Here is a 17,886-nt window from a genome sequence, read left to right as displayed (position 1 = left end):
GTGGGCATGCCGCTGGTTTTCAGAGATAACTCCTTACTGCGCGTCCCGGTTCCACGGTCCATCGCGTTCCCGACGCCCCTTTATTACCCGGGGAGCAACCTGCCAGCGTTACCTTTATACAACCTGTACAACAAGGTCGAGTACTGACTGACTCCTGCCGCGTGTTCGCCACCGCAGTCCACGTAAAGACGCATTACAAAACAATACCACATTCTTATAAGTGTCTCCACATAACCCCTGTATATGAACTGTATCACTTTATTCGTTGATGAAATTGTTATTATGCAGCACCTGTACTTCTCACATGAAAGCAATCAAAGCTTCCCTAAATGTATAAAATACACCGTGTGTATAATTAATTACAATCCTTTTTGTACTTTTATTTTTTTCTTTCTCCTTTAACTGATCAAATAACGGAGTTTAACATTCACGTCACATTCAAGAAAAAAAAATGGATTTCACAAAAAAAAAAAATGCTTTTACACTGTTTATATTCATAATCGGTTTCGTTAAATATAATGCAAAGCACCAGTCATTTTTTTTTCACCTGACAGGAAAATTACATTTAAGGAAAAATATATTGTTTCTATTGTAATTTAGACCTTCAATAATAACCTTCTCATTCAATAAATTTTCTATTTCAGTGACAAATTGGGCTTGCTTGGTTTTATTTCATGTACTGTTTTTGTGTACTCACATTTCTAAACTTATACTGACATAGTTAGATTTTTTAAACATAGAAGGCAAACATTTAAAGCATGTGTAAACAAGGCCAATGTAAAATTCCACTTTGTTGACACTTCTTGTCCCCTGAAGAGCATGCAAAGAGCACACAATGTGATCACAAGGTGTTCTCTTAATGTGCTCGTGATATAATCAGAAGTTTAAGGGGATTTTTTGTTGTCGAGCTGCAACAGTTCTCACCTGGAGGAATTTATTAAACTAAGAACATGTTTGCTTTAACCGTGACTGAAGTGAGGAAAACACCCTGTAATAATGAATTCAAATACGACATTACTGTTTATATCACGTCTTAGCTTATACCTCCTATTACATGAAATATTATATTGTGAGCTTCTCGACAGGTGCGTTGTAATCTATTTACCCTCCTGCAAGGATCAAACTGTAGCTTCCACATTTTTAGGGGATTCCTGAGTAAGTTAGCGTACAAGCAGAATAAAATATTAAGCTGTGTCTGGAACCGCAGATCGCAATGCAAATACTTTGAAGCCATTCTTTTCAGATTAACTTTGAATTCATTAACACTGAGCAGCCACGACACTGCTGTTAATTGGGAGGTGGATGACCTGACGAGCTGCCTTGCACATGCAAAGAGTAAAAAAGCAAGGGGAAGAGATACACACCTTCACGAGCCAATCATGCCCCCCTGGGCCAGATCTTCTCCCATTTGAAGTCCGCCCTGGCTCGCCAGCATCAGGTCTAGAAAGGGGGGGAACCATAATAAAGAGTTTTGTCAAGTTCAAGACTCTTGCCAACATTAATCGGAGATGTTCTGCATCGGCGTAATGAATTGCTGTATTAGTTACAGTTTGAAAACCATATACAGGATGTTATTTCAGAAGCTAGTCAACAGGTCCAGCTCACATTGTCAAAGTTCAATTTACAGTTTCACAACAATTCAATACATGCAAATACTAAACTCAACCCTGAAGAGAATTACTCATACCTATTCTCTCCCAAGAACACACACACACACACACACACACACACACACACACACACACACACACACACACACACACACACACACACACACACACACACACACAGGCCCTGTGGTTGATGGGGAGCGATAAAACTGTGTCATTTGCCAGCTTTTCTTGGTTGTCACATCATGTACACCCACCACCACCACCCAGCCAACCCCTTCTACCCATCCCGCCAATCTCTCACTGTGTGCTAATGGCTACATTACCTAGCAGAATCATGACTAGCCAGGCTCTGCTGCCCTGCAGATTATGCCTGACCCAATTTCTGCAACAGCCGCCCTGTGTTTCTGGGAAAATGGATAGCGTTAGACAACAGCAGTGATTTATGGGCAACTCCAGCACCAGCGAAGAGGTGAGGCGCAGGGGGATGAATTTGTGACAGATAGGAGAGGGAGAGGAAAGAGAGATAGCGAGAGGGATGGGGGGCCGTAACGCTTATGAAAAGGAGCAATAGCTTTGGTTGAATGAAGCTGTTTATTAGTTTCCAAGTGGTCATTATGTCATCAGGTGTGACGGCAACGCGCCGCTCTTTTGGATGGATGTTTGCACCCCGCTGACTTGTGGGAAATCTGCATGACCTGTCACCTGAGGTTTTTTGATTTACAAGACAAGGGAGAGAGAGAGAGACAGAGAGAGAGAGAGAGAGAGAGAGAGAGAGAGAGAGGGAGAGAGACGTGTGGAGATGCGGTGACGAGCAAAGGAGAGAATAAAGTGAAAGAGAGGAATGGGTGGGGGCAGAGGAGGGGGTTCGATGTAACTATGTATCACTGCAATGGCAGGTGTGAATTACAAATTTTAATAGCGGGGCAATGAAAATGATTTGAAGTGGTTTAAACTGCAAAGAGACAGCGACTGGCATGGTGATGAAGATTTGTTGAGATGATGTGTTGTGCCTTAGGATTCATCAAACCTGCCTAGTAAGGTGAAAAGCAAGTGTAATTCACTCTGCGATATAATTTACGATGGGAGTAATGGAAACTGTGGGCTACACACAGTGTGGCGAGGGAGAGGCAAAAGACAGAGAGCACCCGGCAAATTGATTCTGGGGATAGTTTTTAGAGCATATTTACAGGATCATAATGAATTATACTAAAACCTCAGGATATCATCTTTTACTTCTGGGGATAAAATGATGTAGATCAAAACTTACTTAATAGAGACACCATTAGATTTAAATAGGCTGCAAAAACATGACTTTATTTATTTAAAAGGCTCTCTTCTAATATTTGAAGAACTCTGTTTCCCCCCCCCTTCACAGTTTAATTGAACGAAAGGCTTTTCAACTACCTAACATATTTACGGCCATTTGACTTAAAGAGGGTGTGTGTGGCTTCATGTTAGAGTGGGGAGGTTATGAGGTATAACACCACGAGCAGATGCAGAGCCTCGGGTCTGCCTCAAGACGGGAGTTTTAAAAGCGATCGCAATGCATTAAGCCAGACAACTCTCAAGACCTGTTTGGTCCCTAAATGAATTTGAGGGGAGCGTAACAAGGTTTTTGAGGCAGGCCCTGTCATCCGCTGGCTTTAACCAGCTTCTGTATTTATGGGTTAATGGTTAAAAAGGAGAGCTCGGACCAGAAGTGATTTTTCATGATTCTGTTTTATATCAACTGGAAATGAAGGAGCTGAAGGGAAATTGTGTTTGCACCCCCCCCCCCCCCCCCCTCCCCCTTCTCCTTAACGGGAGAGGCATATGCTGCTGCACTGAAGCACACATATGGATAAAGTATATTAAGTCAAATCATAAAATGATTAGGTTGCTGAAAGAGGCATAAAACACGGATGTAACGAGGTTATAACAAAAATAGGTTTTAACGTAGTTGTCATTTCTGTCTTCAAATCAATTTGCTTAAACCCGTGACATGTTTTGAACACAAGGTCAAATACAAGCAGCGCTGCTATTTGAAATCTCCAAGAACAATATTTAAAAAAAAAAAAAAAAAAAAAAAAATGCATTGGGGCTTTAATGGCAAAAATGTTGCTTCATTGTTAAATCACCGACCATTTCTTGAACTGCCTGTTTTGAAGTGCCATTCGCCGTCCAATATGCATCAAACTATTATAGGCTACAGTACGTGGGGAGAACTCGGCTATTACGCTGGAGATAAGTCCATTAGCATTACCTTTGACACAATAATGGATGTGAGATACAATTCTCTGCTCTCCATTTTGTATTTGTAAGGATAATAGGGGGATTATCTTGAAGTCCTTATGCTATACACTCAAGAGTGAGACCACACTGAGGACAGAGAGCTCTGCAACAGTTGTTTTCACATCCTCCCCTCCCTCCCCTCTGCTGCAAAACCCTCTCAGGGAGAGGCAGGGAAGATAAAGCATGTCATTATTCTATTAAAGACCTACAATTTTTGTAATGGGACTTGCAGCGGTCGGCAGAAGTGCAGGCAGCTTCTTCAATATCCTGGACATTATTTGCTCGTTTAGTTAAATGATGTTTCTAATTCCCTCATAATTACTTGTAATGAGGCTGTCTCCCTCGTTTTGATGCGGCAACATCTTAATACAGCATGGCATTCTTTTTTAGGGATAATTACCTCTCATGAGGCCGGGCAGTGAGGCTGGGGTTTGTTGTGCGCTGCACACGTGGCAAATTGGCTTGTTTCCTGCCATCTTGTCTTCCTGCAAATTGGTAAATTAAGTTTCTCGGCTGGAGCATTAGAACTGTTAAGTTTGCTTTCTCGGCTCCTTCAAATGATTGGCTTCACTGACGGAGAGATGGCGGTGTATTCTGTATTTTGTCTTATTAACTTCGTAGACTGTTTATTTACAGAGTATAGGGGTAATGTTAGGGGAGCTGAATGAAAAATATATTCCAATACAGTGCAACAAAAGGATACACACATATTCACAAAATTACTTAATTTTGTCAAAAATGATTTTTTCTTATATATAATATGGTTGATTTTAAAAGACAGAATCTTACAGAGTAATTTTTGGAAAAACCCAAATAAATAGCTTTTTGCAAGATCTGAATTTTTTAATCGGACAGAAAATTAGGTCCATTTATCGCAGTACCATAAAATACACCTGTACTGCCGCTTTGTCAACAAAGTCAGTTGAGCACGTCCATCAAACAAATAACTATTTCACACAAAAGTTACAATTGAAAGATTTCAAAACACAGAAATAATATTTAGTTAAAATGGATTTGCCCATTGCTGTTTCCCTTCTTCCAGCAGAGCCGTGTTGTCCCTCTGAAATGATCTAGCTGCCGTACTCAAACCGCAGCCGTCGCAGGGTTGGCTGAGGGGTTTTTATTTCTAAGTGATGTGTCGCAGACAGTTTGGCTCTACAAGGGCCTGTTATACGCCGATTAAAGAGAGGGAAGGAGTGCTCCCGCAGGGCGGCCTTGTACATTTACCCTGACCACAAAAAGGTCTAACGTTTACGCCCCGGTGCTGACATGACCTTCAAACAAGGTCCCTCCGCTGCCTGGGTGGATACTGGAACTGTCTGGAGGAGACCTGCAGTGAAACCAACAGACAGACAGGAAGAAACCATATCTTTTATATCAGGAATTACCTGTCTGCCATATCCTGTGCAGTCAGAAGATATGGCATTTATTGGGAAATACAGGAAAGGATAGTTATTTTTCACACTTGGCAAAAATGTGATTGTGAATTTCCAAAAGCTTTCGTCCGTTTCACTGAATGTTGTAACATGATATTATAAAAAATATCTTTTCTCCATTAAAACCATCTACATTGAAAGAAGTGACAAACTCAAAGGGTCACTAAATTCCAAATTGTCAGTCATCTGTTTGGTGAGTGACATATTATTTGCTATTGTTTTTAATAGTACAAGTACACACATATCACAGGCGTGATTCTCTTGTCTTTGCCGGACCAGTGAGCTGTTTGTTATGAGATTCGATATTGAGTTTGTCTTAATATGGAGAGTTGGGATCTCTTTGTAAGAACCAAGTGGTCTCTTTGAGCTGCAGGGGTCTGGTGTATAGAGAGATGATCTGTCACTTCAGTGTGAGACTGACTGCTGACCACATAGCCTGCAGCGCAGCAGTAGGGAGCACAATGAAAGCAGCACACTATCACCTGACAGCTAATTAGGGATCTCTTCCCCCTGGAAGGGAATACATTCTCTTTGAGGGATTGAGAGAAAAAAAAAGCGAGAGGTCGCTGAAATGTGTGTGATGTGTCAAACAAAGCCACAAAACACCTGTGATTTCTAAAAGCGGACGATTTGGATATGTTGGGTTATCGTTGTGGTAAATTGTAATTGGTGGGTAAAACCACCTGACATCCGTTCAAATATAAAGTGTTTGGTTTTTCTCTCTCGTCTAAAATAAGAACCTCATATCTCAGGATTCATAAAGTCTTTTTTAATATCTCCCAGTTCAGCAACGCCAATTGTCCCTAATTGTGTATGCCAATGTGGCCACATGTGTGCACAGTGTGTGTGTGTGTGTACATATATATCCATCCAGCAGTGTGAGGCTATGGTTTGTACTGGAGACCTGGGATTTCTTTGAAAACACATTTGTAACCATTAGTTGAGTGTAGTGTTTCATGTGCAGAGTGCATCCTCTGGTCTGGTGTGTGGCAGCCTCTCTTGGAGGGACAGTGCTGAGAGGAGGAGGAGGAGGAGGATGGTGATGGCAGTGGTTGAAGAGGGGGGGGGGGGGGGCACTGGAGCCTGGGCGTCCCACCAACAATGCATCACGGCAGGCAGAGTGTAACCCGAGCACCCCCTCTGGCCCTGGTGTGGCCTGCCACAGTGCACTCCCTCTCGGCCCCTTTTGCACCCCCAAGATGCTTTTAAAGGGATTTAGTCAGCGAGAAAACAGCTCTTCAAAAGAATTGTCGTCACATTAGAAAGTAATTAGCTGGGCCTGAGGCTGAGGATTCCCTGACCTGACTAATTCTGCACCCCTAAACACTCTGTCTTGATGCTCGGCGGCTGGTGAGGCACGTTCTCGGTGTACTGGGGAGGAGGTATTTTGGCAGGTGAGATTCCCATGGTCCTGCAGGTGAACAAACCCTACAGGGGTCATCGGGAAAGGTTACTGGGTAATCCATCTGAGTAACGGTCTGCAGGTAGATTTGAAAGGTGTCTCGCACAGGTACAGGTGACTGTTGAACCTAAGCCGAGATATCAGGCAATGAGACAAATTATTAATCCTGTTGCAGAATCACTGTACTAAATTTGCGATGACGAATTTAATGAAAGTTTTTAGGCATTGTTGAAAAATAAAATCCTGATTGGCTCTAAAGTAAATACTCTGAACGTATATATTTGAAATAACTTCCAGATGTTTTTGGAGTCTAAACAGGGATACGGACCGCTACATCACTTTTCCAGATCAATGCAGAAAAACCATTTCAGCACTTGGCCACCTGTTCTTCCAAGCCTGCAGGGCCAACTGGCCACAACCTTTCCTCTCACTATTAGACAAACTAATCTGATTGGGAAAAGGATGGAGGTGGGGAGGGGCAGAAACTTACAAACCACACGCTGCAGGGTAGGACTCGATACCGCCAGTCCTCTCCTCCAAAGTCTCTGATGGTTTAAGAGCTACTATAGCCTTCAGCATTATCAGGCTAACACACAGTGGGAGGTAGAGTGAGAGAGACAAAAGAGGAAAACACGGGAATCCCAATGGAATACACAAACAATGCTGGTTTCAACGGATTTTAAAGTTCAGAGTGGTGAGATTGTATACATTTAAAGGATTTTCTGTCGGTTTTCATTCAAGATTTAAGAGCTTTGGCATATGAACCATGACATTTTATTTATAGTCAAATTCCTTGTATTTGCACGGCCAAATAAAGCTGACTGATTATTTTCCATGCATAATGACCCTGTAGACATCTTCAGCAAAGCGTTTGGATCTATATTGTATGGGGAAAAAGTCTCACTTCAAAGCCATCAATGCTGATGTGGTAAGACATCGGAGAGCGGGTAGAAAAACATACACTTGTTAAACCAGCAGGACCCAGAAATGGCACTGAGCAATTGGCCAATTAGGAAGTGGTCCATCATGTCAAACTCATTTGCAAAGGGAAGGCTTAACCCTTAGGGTTCGAAGGTCGGCATCAAAGGGTGTCCCCCATGGGATCGCACAGAGATCCTTGAAGAAACGCTGATCCCAAGCTTTTGTAAAGGAATCTTCTAATTACAATAAATCTCCACTGCAAGGTAAAGGCAGGAGCGCCTGGTACAGTGGCTATATGATAGCTCTCGCCTGAGGGCTTGCAGGTAGCCTATAGATGTCTGGATAGAAGACTGATAGGATAGTGGTTGCCACTAGGGTAGTGGCCTCTCATTTGCCCAGGTCAGACCCTCAGAGAATGATCACAGCTTTGGCGGCTCAGGCTGACCAGCACCTCTGAGCCTTTATAGCCTCTGGTGTGTAACTGGGTCTTTGACCTTGCCCACAGATTAGTATCAGTGTCAGTATTAGTACTGGATTTACCTCTTTGATTCTTAGCCCTCTTTCTTTTATTGTCTTGTTTTCTCACAAAGGCGTGTCATGGTTGGGTTCCTCTGAATGGAGCATGCTCTTTCAATTAAGATTTTAGCCCTCTACTATGAACCTGTTTGATTTTGCACTCGGATCTCTTTGATCGTGCTGTAATACTTATTTCCAGGAGATATTACAAAAGACACACAATACTTGCACTGAAATCTCAGCTACCTGAACATACAATATTCAACCTGACACTGATACCCTTATCGTTAAATAAAGGTAAGATGCCACTGATTCCGATGAGAGTTAGTGTACAATTAAACCGCTCAGTGAACTCTCACACCACGCATTGTCCCATAGTGCCCATGAGAGAACAACACGATGGCCATGGGGAAAACGGAAACGGCTGCATGTTCGACCGTGTTTATCCATTACATATTAAATCTCGCTAGCAGAACAACCTTCTTTGTTCCCACTCCAAGCCAAGCTGTATGACACACTCTGTGCTTCTCAGCAAGCTCTGCTGTCAGGCCAAAGGGGGAGGAGAGAGGAAAAGGAGGGGAGAGTAGTAGTTTGTTCTTCCTGCAATTAGCATTCACGGTTAGCTAAGCAGAACTAATGCAGCGAGTCTTTGAGTCTCACGTTACCTGTCCTCCACTGCGGAGTACCTGTAGGCCAGATTAAACTGTAGCGAGATGACATGTATCCGTTTCAAACCATTTATTATTAGCGGTGTTACTGGTAATTCCTTTTGAATGGCCACGACAAAAAACTTTGCATCGGTTAAGGAGGACTTAAAAAAAAAAAACAGGATACCGCATGGGTGTGCGCAATGTGCTACTGATACTGTAATTTTTAAAACAGAGTGAGAATGACTCCCCCGTTGTGTGGCATTGTTTGGCAGCACTGACGGAAGGCATAACTCCCAGCGGCGCATTTGAATCTGACCTGTTTTAAGTGACGCGCTTCCCATGACAACCGTGACATGTCAACACAAGAGGCAACTGCACTCAAGCATTACTCCCTCGTCCCCTTCATTGATATTTTATGCATCTACAGCTTTTTTTTTCTTCTTTTTTTTATTTATCCAATAAAAGCTCATATTTATTTAAATGCTCTGAGCATTCGTTTTATGTCTGCGTCTGGTAGTGTCATCTCCGGTATGCTCTTCAGCATCTAGGTCAAGGCTGAATGATCTCATGCCTCCCCTTTCAACTAGGGCCGGATCAGGATATGGGTTCACAATATCACCATTATGAGATGTGGATGAAACGCCAATGATCTCATGAGTCTTAAGTGACACAACAACATGGCCACTTAGTAGACCTTGTCAGGCAGTTCAAAGAGAATGTCGCAATGTGATTTTCATCTCAACTTCTCCATCGTTTGATTTAAACATACTAATGTATAACTTTATTTTGTGTTGGAAAAACAGCAGACAATCAATATTCCAGGCTAACTTTCTTTCATACTTTCCTGTTGATTTGCTGTTTACCTTCAGCTAATCAGTTTCAGTTCTCTAAAGTGTTGTCTTATCAGTTACAAATCAGGTACAAGCAGTGCAAGTGCTCCCAATTGATTCGCTAAAGACTCCCACCGTGATGAGGCCACTGTCTAGTCACACAGAAGACACTGCTCCGAATCAATACGTCTTCCTGTGACACTGGCTCCACATAAGTCTACACTTCTAGTAGCTCTTCATGTGACTCGGAAAAGCATTGAGAGAAATCATTGAAATATAAGTGATACAATACAGCTGCATTGATAATTTTAATTGGATAAGTTGTTTTCAAGAGATTTGAAACCGACTGTAACTGCCGCAAATATAATTTGAGCACATTTTGAAACTGGCTTCATCCTGACCTAGAAAATGATTTAATGTGTAGTAAACTTCTTCGTGATCAATGATCAGACATTTTTACATATATGTGTGCTGCTTCGCTGATCTATGCTACAAGACAATGTAGTAAAGGAAGGAAAATTGCTTCAAAAAGAAAAGTAAGTGGTTGCAATCAATGCTAGCAAGGCATATTCTATCAAATGTACAGGGGCACTTTCATTTAATTAATGTAGTATGTCTGTGTAACATACATTGCTTTATCAAAAATTTGATAATGATGCTGGACAACCATGCTCAGAAAACAGAAGCTATTTGCAGGTGAATTACAGGGAAATCGCATTGCAGCGTATAGGGGGGAAAATATCTAATTTCACTGCACAGCTTTTATTGCCTCAGGACACAGTTTGCATTTGACTTAGTGGATTTAGTTTAAATCAAAGCAAAGCCAAATTGTCTTAACTGGACATATACTTTGATAGGTATGAGACGGAAGTATTTTATGAATATATTACAGCTTTAAATCAGGACTTCGACCGCTTCCATGCCTCGCTCTAATATTTCTGTTTGTTTCACCCTGTCTCCTTGTTGAACTACAGTTACATGCCTCTACTTGATGTCCAATCTAAATAACAAAGATTGTAATATAATAAAGGACCCATAGTCCCTACTTATACTGTACTTATTGAGTGGAACATTGAGATTTATATAACTCCTCTCAATGAGAGAGAAAAGGAGAGAAAGAGGGAAAGAGAGTTACTCTATGATTGCAAGGGGGGTTTAAGGTTACTGACTAATTTCCCAGTCGTTACCTACCGACAGCACCACATCCGGTCTCCTCAGTGTTTTTCAACAGGGAACAGGACAATCTGTTATAACGCAGTGATCATCAGCTCTTCCTCGACCAATGATTACCAGTAATTACCTGTTTTTCTCTCCCTCCATCCATCCCTCTACCCCCCTCCCTCTCTCTCTCTTTCTCTTCCCCTTTCTCCCTTGAGCTATTACCCTAACTGGCTGTTGTGGAGCAAAGAGGAGGTGTGTAGAGAACAAGGCAGGCTTTTATGGACTCCCCACCAGCGCCACTCCACACCGCTCCATTTTGAAATTATCGGGTCCCCTTGCTTTTGAAGTCTCTGTAAGCGTACCCTCCTATTTACGAGATGGCTATGTACTTAAAGGTCACAGATTGATCAAGAGGTCCTAAAGATGGCCTTTTCCCTGAAAGCACCGCAATACTGTGGCTTCTACAGGCCACATCTGTGGGAGAAAGAGGGAAAATAAAATGCATCACTCCCCCAAAAGTCAGGCATATTCAGACTTTAATGTACAATTCCATTTACCCTGGAAAATGCCACAATTGAGTATAGAATTCACAATGAGCACAGCAATTTATCAGTGCTTTTTTGTCCATTTCTCATGGCTCAGGCTTAAGCATAGCACATTTACTTTGTGATTACCCACAAGACATTTTATAAACATGTCAGACACCAACTTTGTTAGAACATGAGATCGTCGCTACATTATTTTGTCCATTTTGAAAAAATACATTTGTACATTTATAAATACACACAAAACAGCAATATTTTGGACTGGCTGGTAGTATGCTGAAGCCCACTGGCAGTCAGTTTAATATTTTAAGAGAAGGACATTATTATAAGGGGCAATTAGAGTGTTTAAACATATTTTGTGCATATCTCTGGATTTAAAAAATAAAATCCTGTTTCATCAAGAATTTCTTACTTTACTTGAAAGTACGGCAGGTTATTGCTGCCACAAACAATTCGCTTTGTGACCCCGTCAAAGCTCGTTTGTGTGTCAACTTTATTTATTTTACAATTGATTCATTTTTTGTATTTCTATTAATAGGTTTTACTTATCAGAGAATAGATTGTGATTACATTGTATAGAATGAATGTTCAGCATTTTATCGTTAATAAACTTCCTCTTTTGTGTTTCAGTATTGACTGCAGCCTTGAATTTGATTTACATTTCTATAGTTAAACCATGAGGGTTTCCTACATATCACACATCACCCTATTCCAATAATGCGCCCATTGTGTCCCTCCTATAATACTACCTCTTACTGTACAGCCTCATACATTAAAAATTTTCTTAGACAGTTCGTAGACTATCTACTGTTTTTTTATTTTTTTGTCATCCCAAGCATGAAATAAAACCTCATAATTGATCTAATACACTAATGTTTATTTTGCCAATATAGTCTATAGTGTCTTTAGATTTCACAGGATCTTGTTCACAATATCAAAATATTAGAAAGCATTTTTCAAAACATCATATGTTCATGTCTAGAAAAACTTTATTATTATAAGATCATGAAGTGTTAAAATATATAAATTGGATGAAGCTTTATAGTTACAATGAGAATGAGAATCTAAGATGTTTTTCTTTCCTTTTACAAAGCGTCGGTGAATATGATGACACGTGGCTGTACATCATTTCATTCCAACAAAGTAAAAATATGAGTCGCATACTGATGGACTAAGAGAGAGCGCCCTCATTCAGTAGGATATTTGTTTAACTAATGTCATCCCCTGAATCAGAGTGTTTGTCTGAGACTCACTCGCTCACCACCAAACAAAGCTGTACAAAAGCATACGCAGGCTTCATTCATCATAGGGTCCCAAACTAAACTCACTCTGTTATTATTACTGATAGTCAGTGCCTTCAGCCTGTCTTATTTATTAGCCAACTGGGGATGAATGGGAGACGGCCTTGGCGGCACACGCGATACCAATTTGACCCCGTGGTTTAAAATATGCACACTACGAACACCGGGCCAAGCAACTTGGCAGCGGCACGGACTGTGAAATGTTATTGATTGCATCACTCGCCAATAATATGAAGCATGTCACATTTGACAACGCCATAAGACGAGGGGTCAGAGCGCCCAGGACTAATGAAACTGTTTTGAGATGGTGGAGGAAAGAGATGGATGTTGTTTTCTACAACATTAACCTTGCAAATGGCTGCCAGAGAGCAGCAATGCCTCACACCACACACACACAGACAGACACACACACACACCAAAGCTCGCTGTCAACTATGGCAACTTCCTGATGGTTGACATTAACACCGAGCTAAAACTCTCAAACCATTAAAAATACCTGTACTCGATGCAGGGAGCTAAGATGAAGTAATATATTTCGAAATAAATGAAAATCTTATTAGCATCACAACAGCGCTGGTGGCAAAACACTGGGGTGATTTGAAAAGTGTCCCCTGCTGTCCGCTCATGGGGATGACAGATGAGGTGAGGACAATGTAAAGGGATTGGTGTGGAGCAGGGGTGGGGTTGGGGTGTCGGGAGCGGGATTTAAATCCCTCCAAAATGAGTAATCTTACATAATAATATCCTCATGTGTCTTGATAAGAGCAAACCCCGAACAAGCCGACAGCATCCGTCAGCGCGGTCTATGAAAACCCACTAACCACGTTATGGATCCCGAAGGCAGCTATTGCCCCGGCAAATATGCTCTGTGAACCTCTAATTTGGCAGCTATATCTTCTTTAACGACACCATTACCAGTGGCTATCACCATAACCGCATCCACAGCAACAATCCTCACAAAACCCCATAACGTGAGACCGCATTGGGATGGCTTCCGTTGGACTCGTATCATAGTACCGCCGTGCTGTTACACACACGAACAGGCTACAAACCCACACAACCACAGGCGTTAAATGCCTCTCTACCGACTACATTAGCTATCTAGTATTGTTTTAACTGGGAAGTAATTAACTCACTAAGTCAATAGGTGGGATGGAGAGCCGGTCTGCGAGGTGTTTATAGGTCCCAAGAGTCACGGTGGGGGTGAGGGGGCACGACAGAGCCCATCTATCCAAACTCAATGACCTGACAGATCCTCCACTAAAGGCCCACATTCATATCAATTACAGATAAAAAGGATTAGATTTTTTTTCTTTAAATACTGCTACGTAGAATGTATACTCCATGTTTGTTTGAGAGCATGTGCATGAATGTGCACAACAGTGTAGGTGAGTGTTAATCAGACAAGTTGAATGTGCTCCATTTTTATATTTTTTAACACGCTGTGCAGAAAAGGCGCCGCAGATCCGAAAATTGCTCCCTCCGCTAATCATCTCTGCTGTAGCAACGGAGAAAAAAGGGAGAGATAAATGTTTGAATGGAGAGGTTGAGGGCGTCTTTTTCAGACCTGCCCCTACTGTCTGCGAATAAAAGCCTGAAAAGGAGCCACAACGACAGGCTAGAAGTGAGTCCAACTGGGCTTTGAAAACGCTGCCTCTTCTCTGGGCCTTGGTGCTAATGCATCTGACTCAAAGGCTCTAAGCCGGCGAGGGAGAGGGAGAGAGAGAGAGGGAGAAAAAAAAGAAAGGAAACAAGAGAGAAAAGGGTAGAGAGATGGAGAACTGGTGCTACAGAGGACAAAGAGCTCCAAGGTGTGCACTCGGTATTCAGTAATTGGTAAAAGAAGCTTCATTTCTTACAGTGATTTCCTGTCTTTTTACCGTCTCTGACAATCCTGATGCTTTTAATAGGGGTATGAGTAGGGGCTATTCTGTGCACCCACACTCCCCCTCCTCCCCCTTGAACACCAACCTGTCTGGCTGCTCAGCCTGACCACCCCTCCCATCTCCTTCTCTCCTCACAAAATGGAAAAAAAGAAAAAAGGAAAAAAAAAGCATTAACCATATTCTTTTCTTTCGTTCTCTCTCTTTGAATACCTCAAACCCCTTTAGCTTTAATCATTTCTGGATCAGGCTCAGTCCAAATAAGCCAAGCCATTTTCTGCACTCAATTACTCCCTTAACAGCATCAAAAAGAGAAAGGATTCAGGTATAGTGAGGAGAGAAAGAGGTGAGAGGGAGAAAATTGTGAAGCATCTTCATCCGCCGAAATGCTTTGAATGCTTCGAAGGGCTTTCTTTTTTAATGAAAAACCAGTAATAAGAGATGGTTCCGACTATAACAAAATGTTTACTGTCTGTTCGCTAGCTGTGAGCTCTTCACTCTCCCCAGATAAATCGTTGAAGAGCTAGAGGGTAAAAAAGGCTTGAAGAAATGGGCATCTAAATGACTACATTTCCACTGAATCCTGCTTTCATTACCAAGGAAAATATATCTGAAGGTACTTCATTCCGAAAGGTATTTTAATAATACATTACTTTTCTCATAACTACTCTTAACCTTTAGATACAATGCATTTTGGATGAATGCTGCTGTCACGGCTTGGTGTTCAGATAATGAGAAGTCCAAATCTTATTTACTGTTGTCTGAGGACAACTAGATACATACATATAGATACATATATATATATACAGTATATATATACACACACACATACATACGTGTGTATATATATATATATATATAATATATACACACATACATATGTGTGTATATATTATATATATATATATTAGGGCTGTCAAAGTTAACGCGTTAATAACGCGTTAACGCAACATCCTCTTAACGGCGTTAATTTTTTTAACGCGCGATTAACGCTCGGTATTAAAAAAAAAAAAAAAAGCGCATTGTATGATTTATGGCCGTCGGTGGCACCTGTAGTCTTGATCCAGAGGGAAGGTGCGCGTCCACAGGCAGCGGTGTTTCCCCGCGTCCCATTCATTGTATTCTGGTAGCGTTGCGGCGAATGTCGAGAGACGGCGCGCGAGTTGGCCGCTCCTCAAGTATAAGTCGAATCTACTTTATGCTAATCAGAGGCGCCGGGCTCGACTCGCCGCCTCGGGAACGCTCGCGAACGCTCGCGAACGCTCGCAAAAATATGTTGTTTAAAGGAGAGCGCCTGTCAATCATCCTCTAGTGGCAGCCCACCAAGCGTGCAATACTGGGAAGCGGCGCGTCCACACGCGTTTAAAATCGATTTGTGAACGGCAAATTCACCTTCAAAAGACTGCCGGATGGTTCAGTCGATAAGACCAAAGTCATCTGCGCGTACTGTGGGTATGAAATGAGCTACCATAGAAGTACGTCCAGTCTGAGATATCACTTGCAAGCCAATGCACTTATATCCTAACTGTACTTCTCTCCTGTTACACTATCTCCTGTGACATGTTCACTTTAATTGTTTGTGATATATTCTTATAACCCTGTTTTGATCCCATGTTTTGGTAAAGGGATATTTGAAGTGTTAAATAAACATTTTCATAAATCAAGTATATTTGCCCTTATGTTGTTAAAAGTATTAAGAATATGAAAAAAAATTCATTAAAGTACATTTAGAAGAAAAAAAAATGTGCTAAAAAAAATGCGATTAATTTGCGATTAATCGCGAGTTAACTATGGACAAAATGCGATTAATCGCGGTTAAAAAAAATCAATCTTTTGACAGCCCTAATATATATATATATATATATATAATATATACACACATACATACGTGTGTATATATGTATATATATACACACACACATATATATATATATATATAGACATATATTCTAAACCTCAAATATTCTCTGATGGGCCTGAATAAGTGCACAGTTACATCCAACGCTTCTGGGTATTTCATAAAATGTATGCAGGAAGTGCATCTAAATAGGTTGCTCTTTTTCATAAAGTAGCACTCAATCCATAAGCACGGGCTTCGGGCTTGAAAATGTCTGCCCTGTTTTTCCTCATTGCCCAAATTGCCCACATTGTTCTAAACGCCCGCCAGTAGATACAAATCAAGCATGAAATGTGTGAACACCAACAGAGGTCAATAAAGCATGTCCACAGTAATATAATGTGATTGATTTTTCTCTGTAGCCCTTTCCATACGAGATTCTGCTGTGAGCACATTGCCGATGATTACACAAAAACTGCTGATGGTTAATCATAATGGCTCAGGGTGAGCACTTTACTTTGGTGCTCCCGCCTTCTCATACCCTGCGCTCATTTCCCCTCTTAGCCAGCCGATGGTCAGTAAGGTCAACGTGACACACATGCATCCCAAAACGCCATCCACAGAGTGGAAGCTGCTGTTTGGATACCTCACCAAGAGCCTCTACTGGCACCGGTATAGTTTCCCCCCACAGTCTCTCATTATATCAGTCGTGCTTCAGCGGGTACCAGGGTCGAACACTAAGCGCAGGGTGGCTGCTTTCTAGGGTCCTCAACAGAGAAATAATATCTTTGCTTGCCAGAGGAATGTAAACAGTAAACAGACAAAGTAAACAGGTAGATGTGAACCTCTTGTATTGCAATCGATACTCAGGTCTGGACCACCAAAGGAAACAATCCCAAAAGTGTCAACATATTCAGTTTGAAGCTTTCGTGCTCTGCATAGCTGCATTTCTGAGCCCCTTATTCTTGCCAAAGTACTACAGTGTCATCAGCAAACTTTATGAAATATGAGTCAGGAAGTTGTGTGCTCGATGCTAACAATTCCCCGATGACCACATTATAATCTTTACCTAATAAAGATTATAATGTGGTTATAATAAAGATTATAATAATTTGCAAATTGCAAAAAGAAAAGAAAAGAGGATGAGTATAGATGTGTGGTATTACATTGGATTCTAAATGTTCCTTTTGGCATCAAAAGGGGGCAAAGAGAAGTTATGCATTAGGGCTGTGAAAAGAAAGAGGCCTCTACAATGCATCTGCAAAGCACCTTTTAAAACTATGCTGAAAATTATAGCTCTGTTCCTTGCGAAGATGATCATTTACAGCACACGAACAAAGCTGCCAGCTATCTTGGGTGTTAATTAAATCCAGATGCCTTTTAATGCATTTAAACACCCACTTTATATTTTCCACTTTGCATCTGTCCACAACACATTTTTACAATTCCCTTATCCTCCTTTTAAAGAATAAAAAGTCTGGGCCAAATGAATCACCGCCGAAAAGAACAGAAGCTTTGAC

General features: G+C 41.4%; 1 protein-coding gene and 1 long non-coding RNA gene across 3 annotated transcripts in view; one reads left to right on the top strand and one right to left on the bottom strand.

Annotated features, from left to right (window-relative positions):
- The window catches only part of hmx2 (H6 family homeobox 2), a 2,196-nt gene extending 1,579 nt beyond the window's left edge, over positions 1-617 (top strand). The window contains exon 2 of the mRNA XM_084020664.1: positions 1-617. This exon is cut by the window's left edge and continues 398 nt beyond it. Coding sequence (XP_083876790.1) covers positions 1-147 — 147 coding nt within the window. The 3' untranslated portion in view covers positions 148-617.
- Positions 1-17,886, bottom strand: part of LOC311020566 — a 74,347-nt gene that overhangs the window by 14,411 nt on the left and 42,050 nt on the right. For both annotated transcript variants that reach the window (XR_014597912.1, XR_014597913.1), the window contains exon 2: positions 1,365-1,440. This is a non-coding gene — a long non-coding RNA (uncharacterized lncRNA). The remainder of the gene's footprint in view (positions 1-1,364; positions 1,441-17,886) is intronic.

Source organism: Eutrigla gurnardus (assembly GCF_963514095.1).
Source record: "Eutrigla gurnardus genome assembly, chromosome: 11".
NCBI lineage: Eukaryota > Metazoa > Chordata > Actinopteri > Perciformes > Triglidae > Eutrigla > Eutrigla gurnardus.
This window is presented reverse-complemented; position numbering and strand designations above follow the sequence as displayed.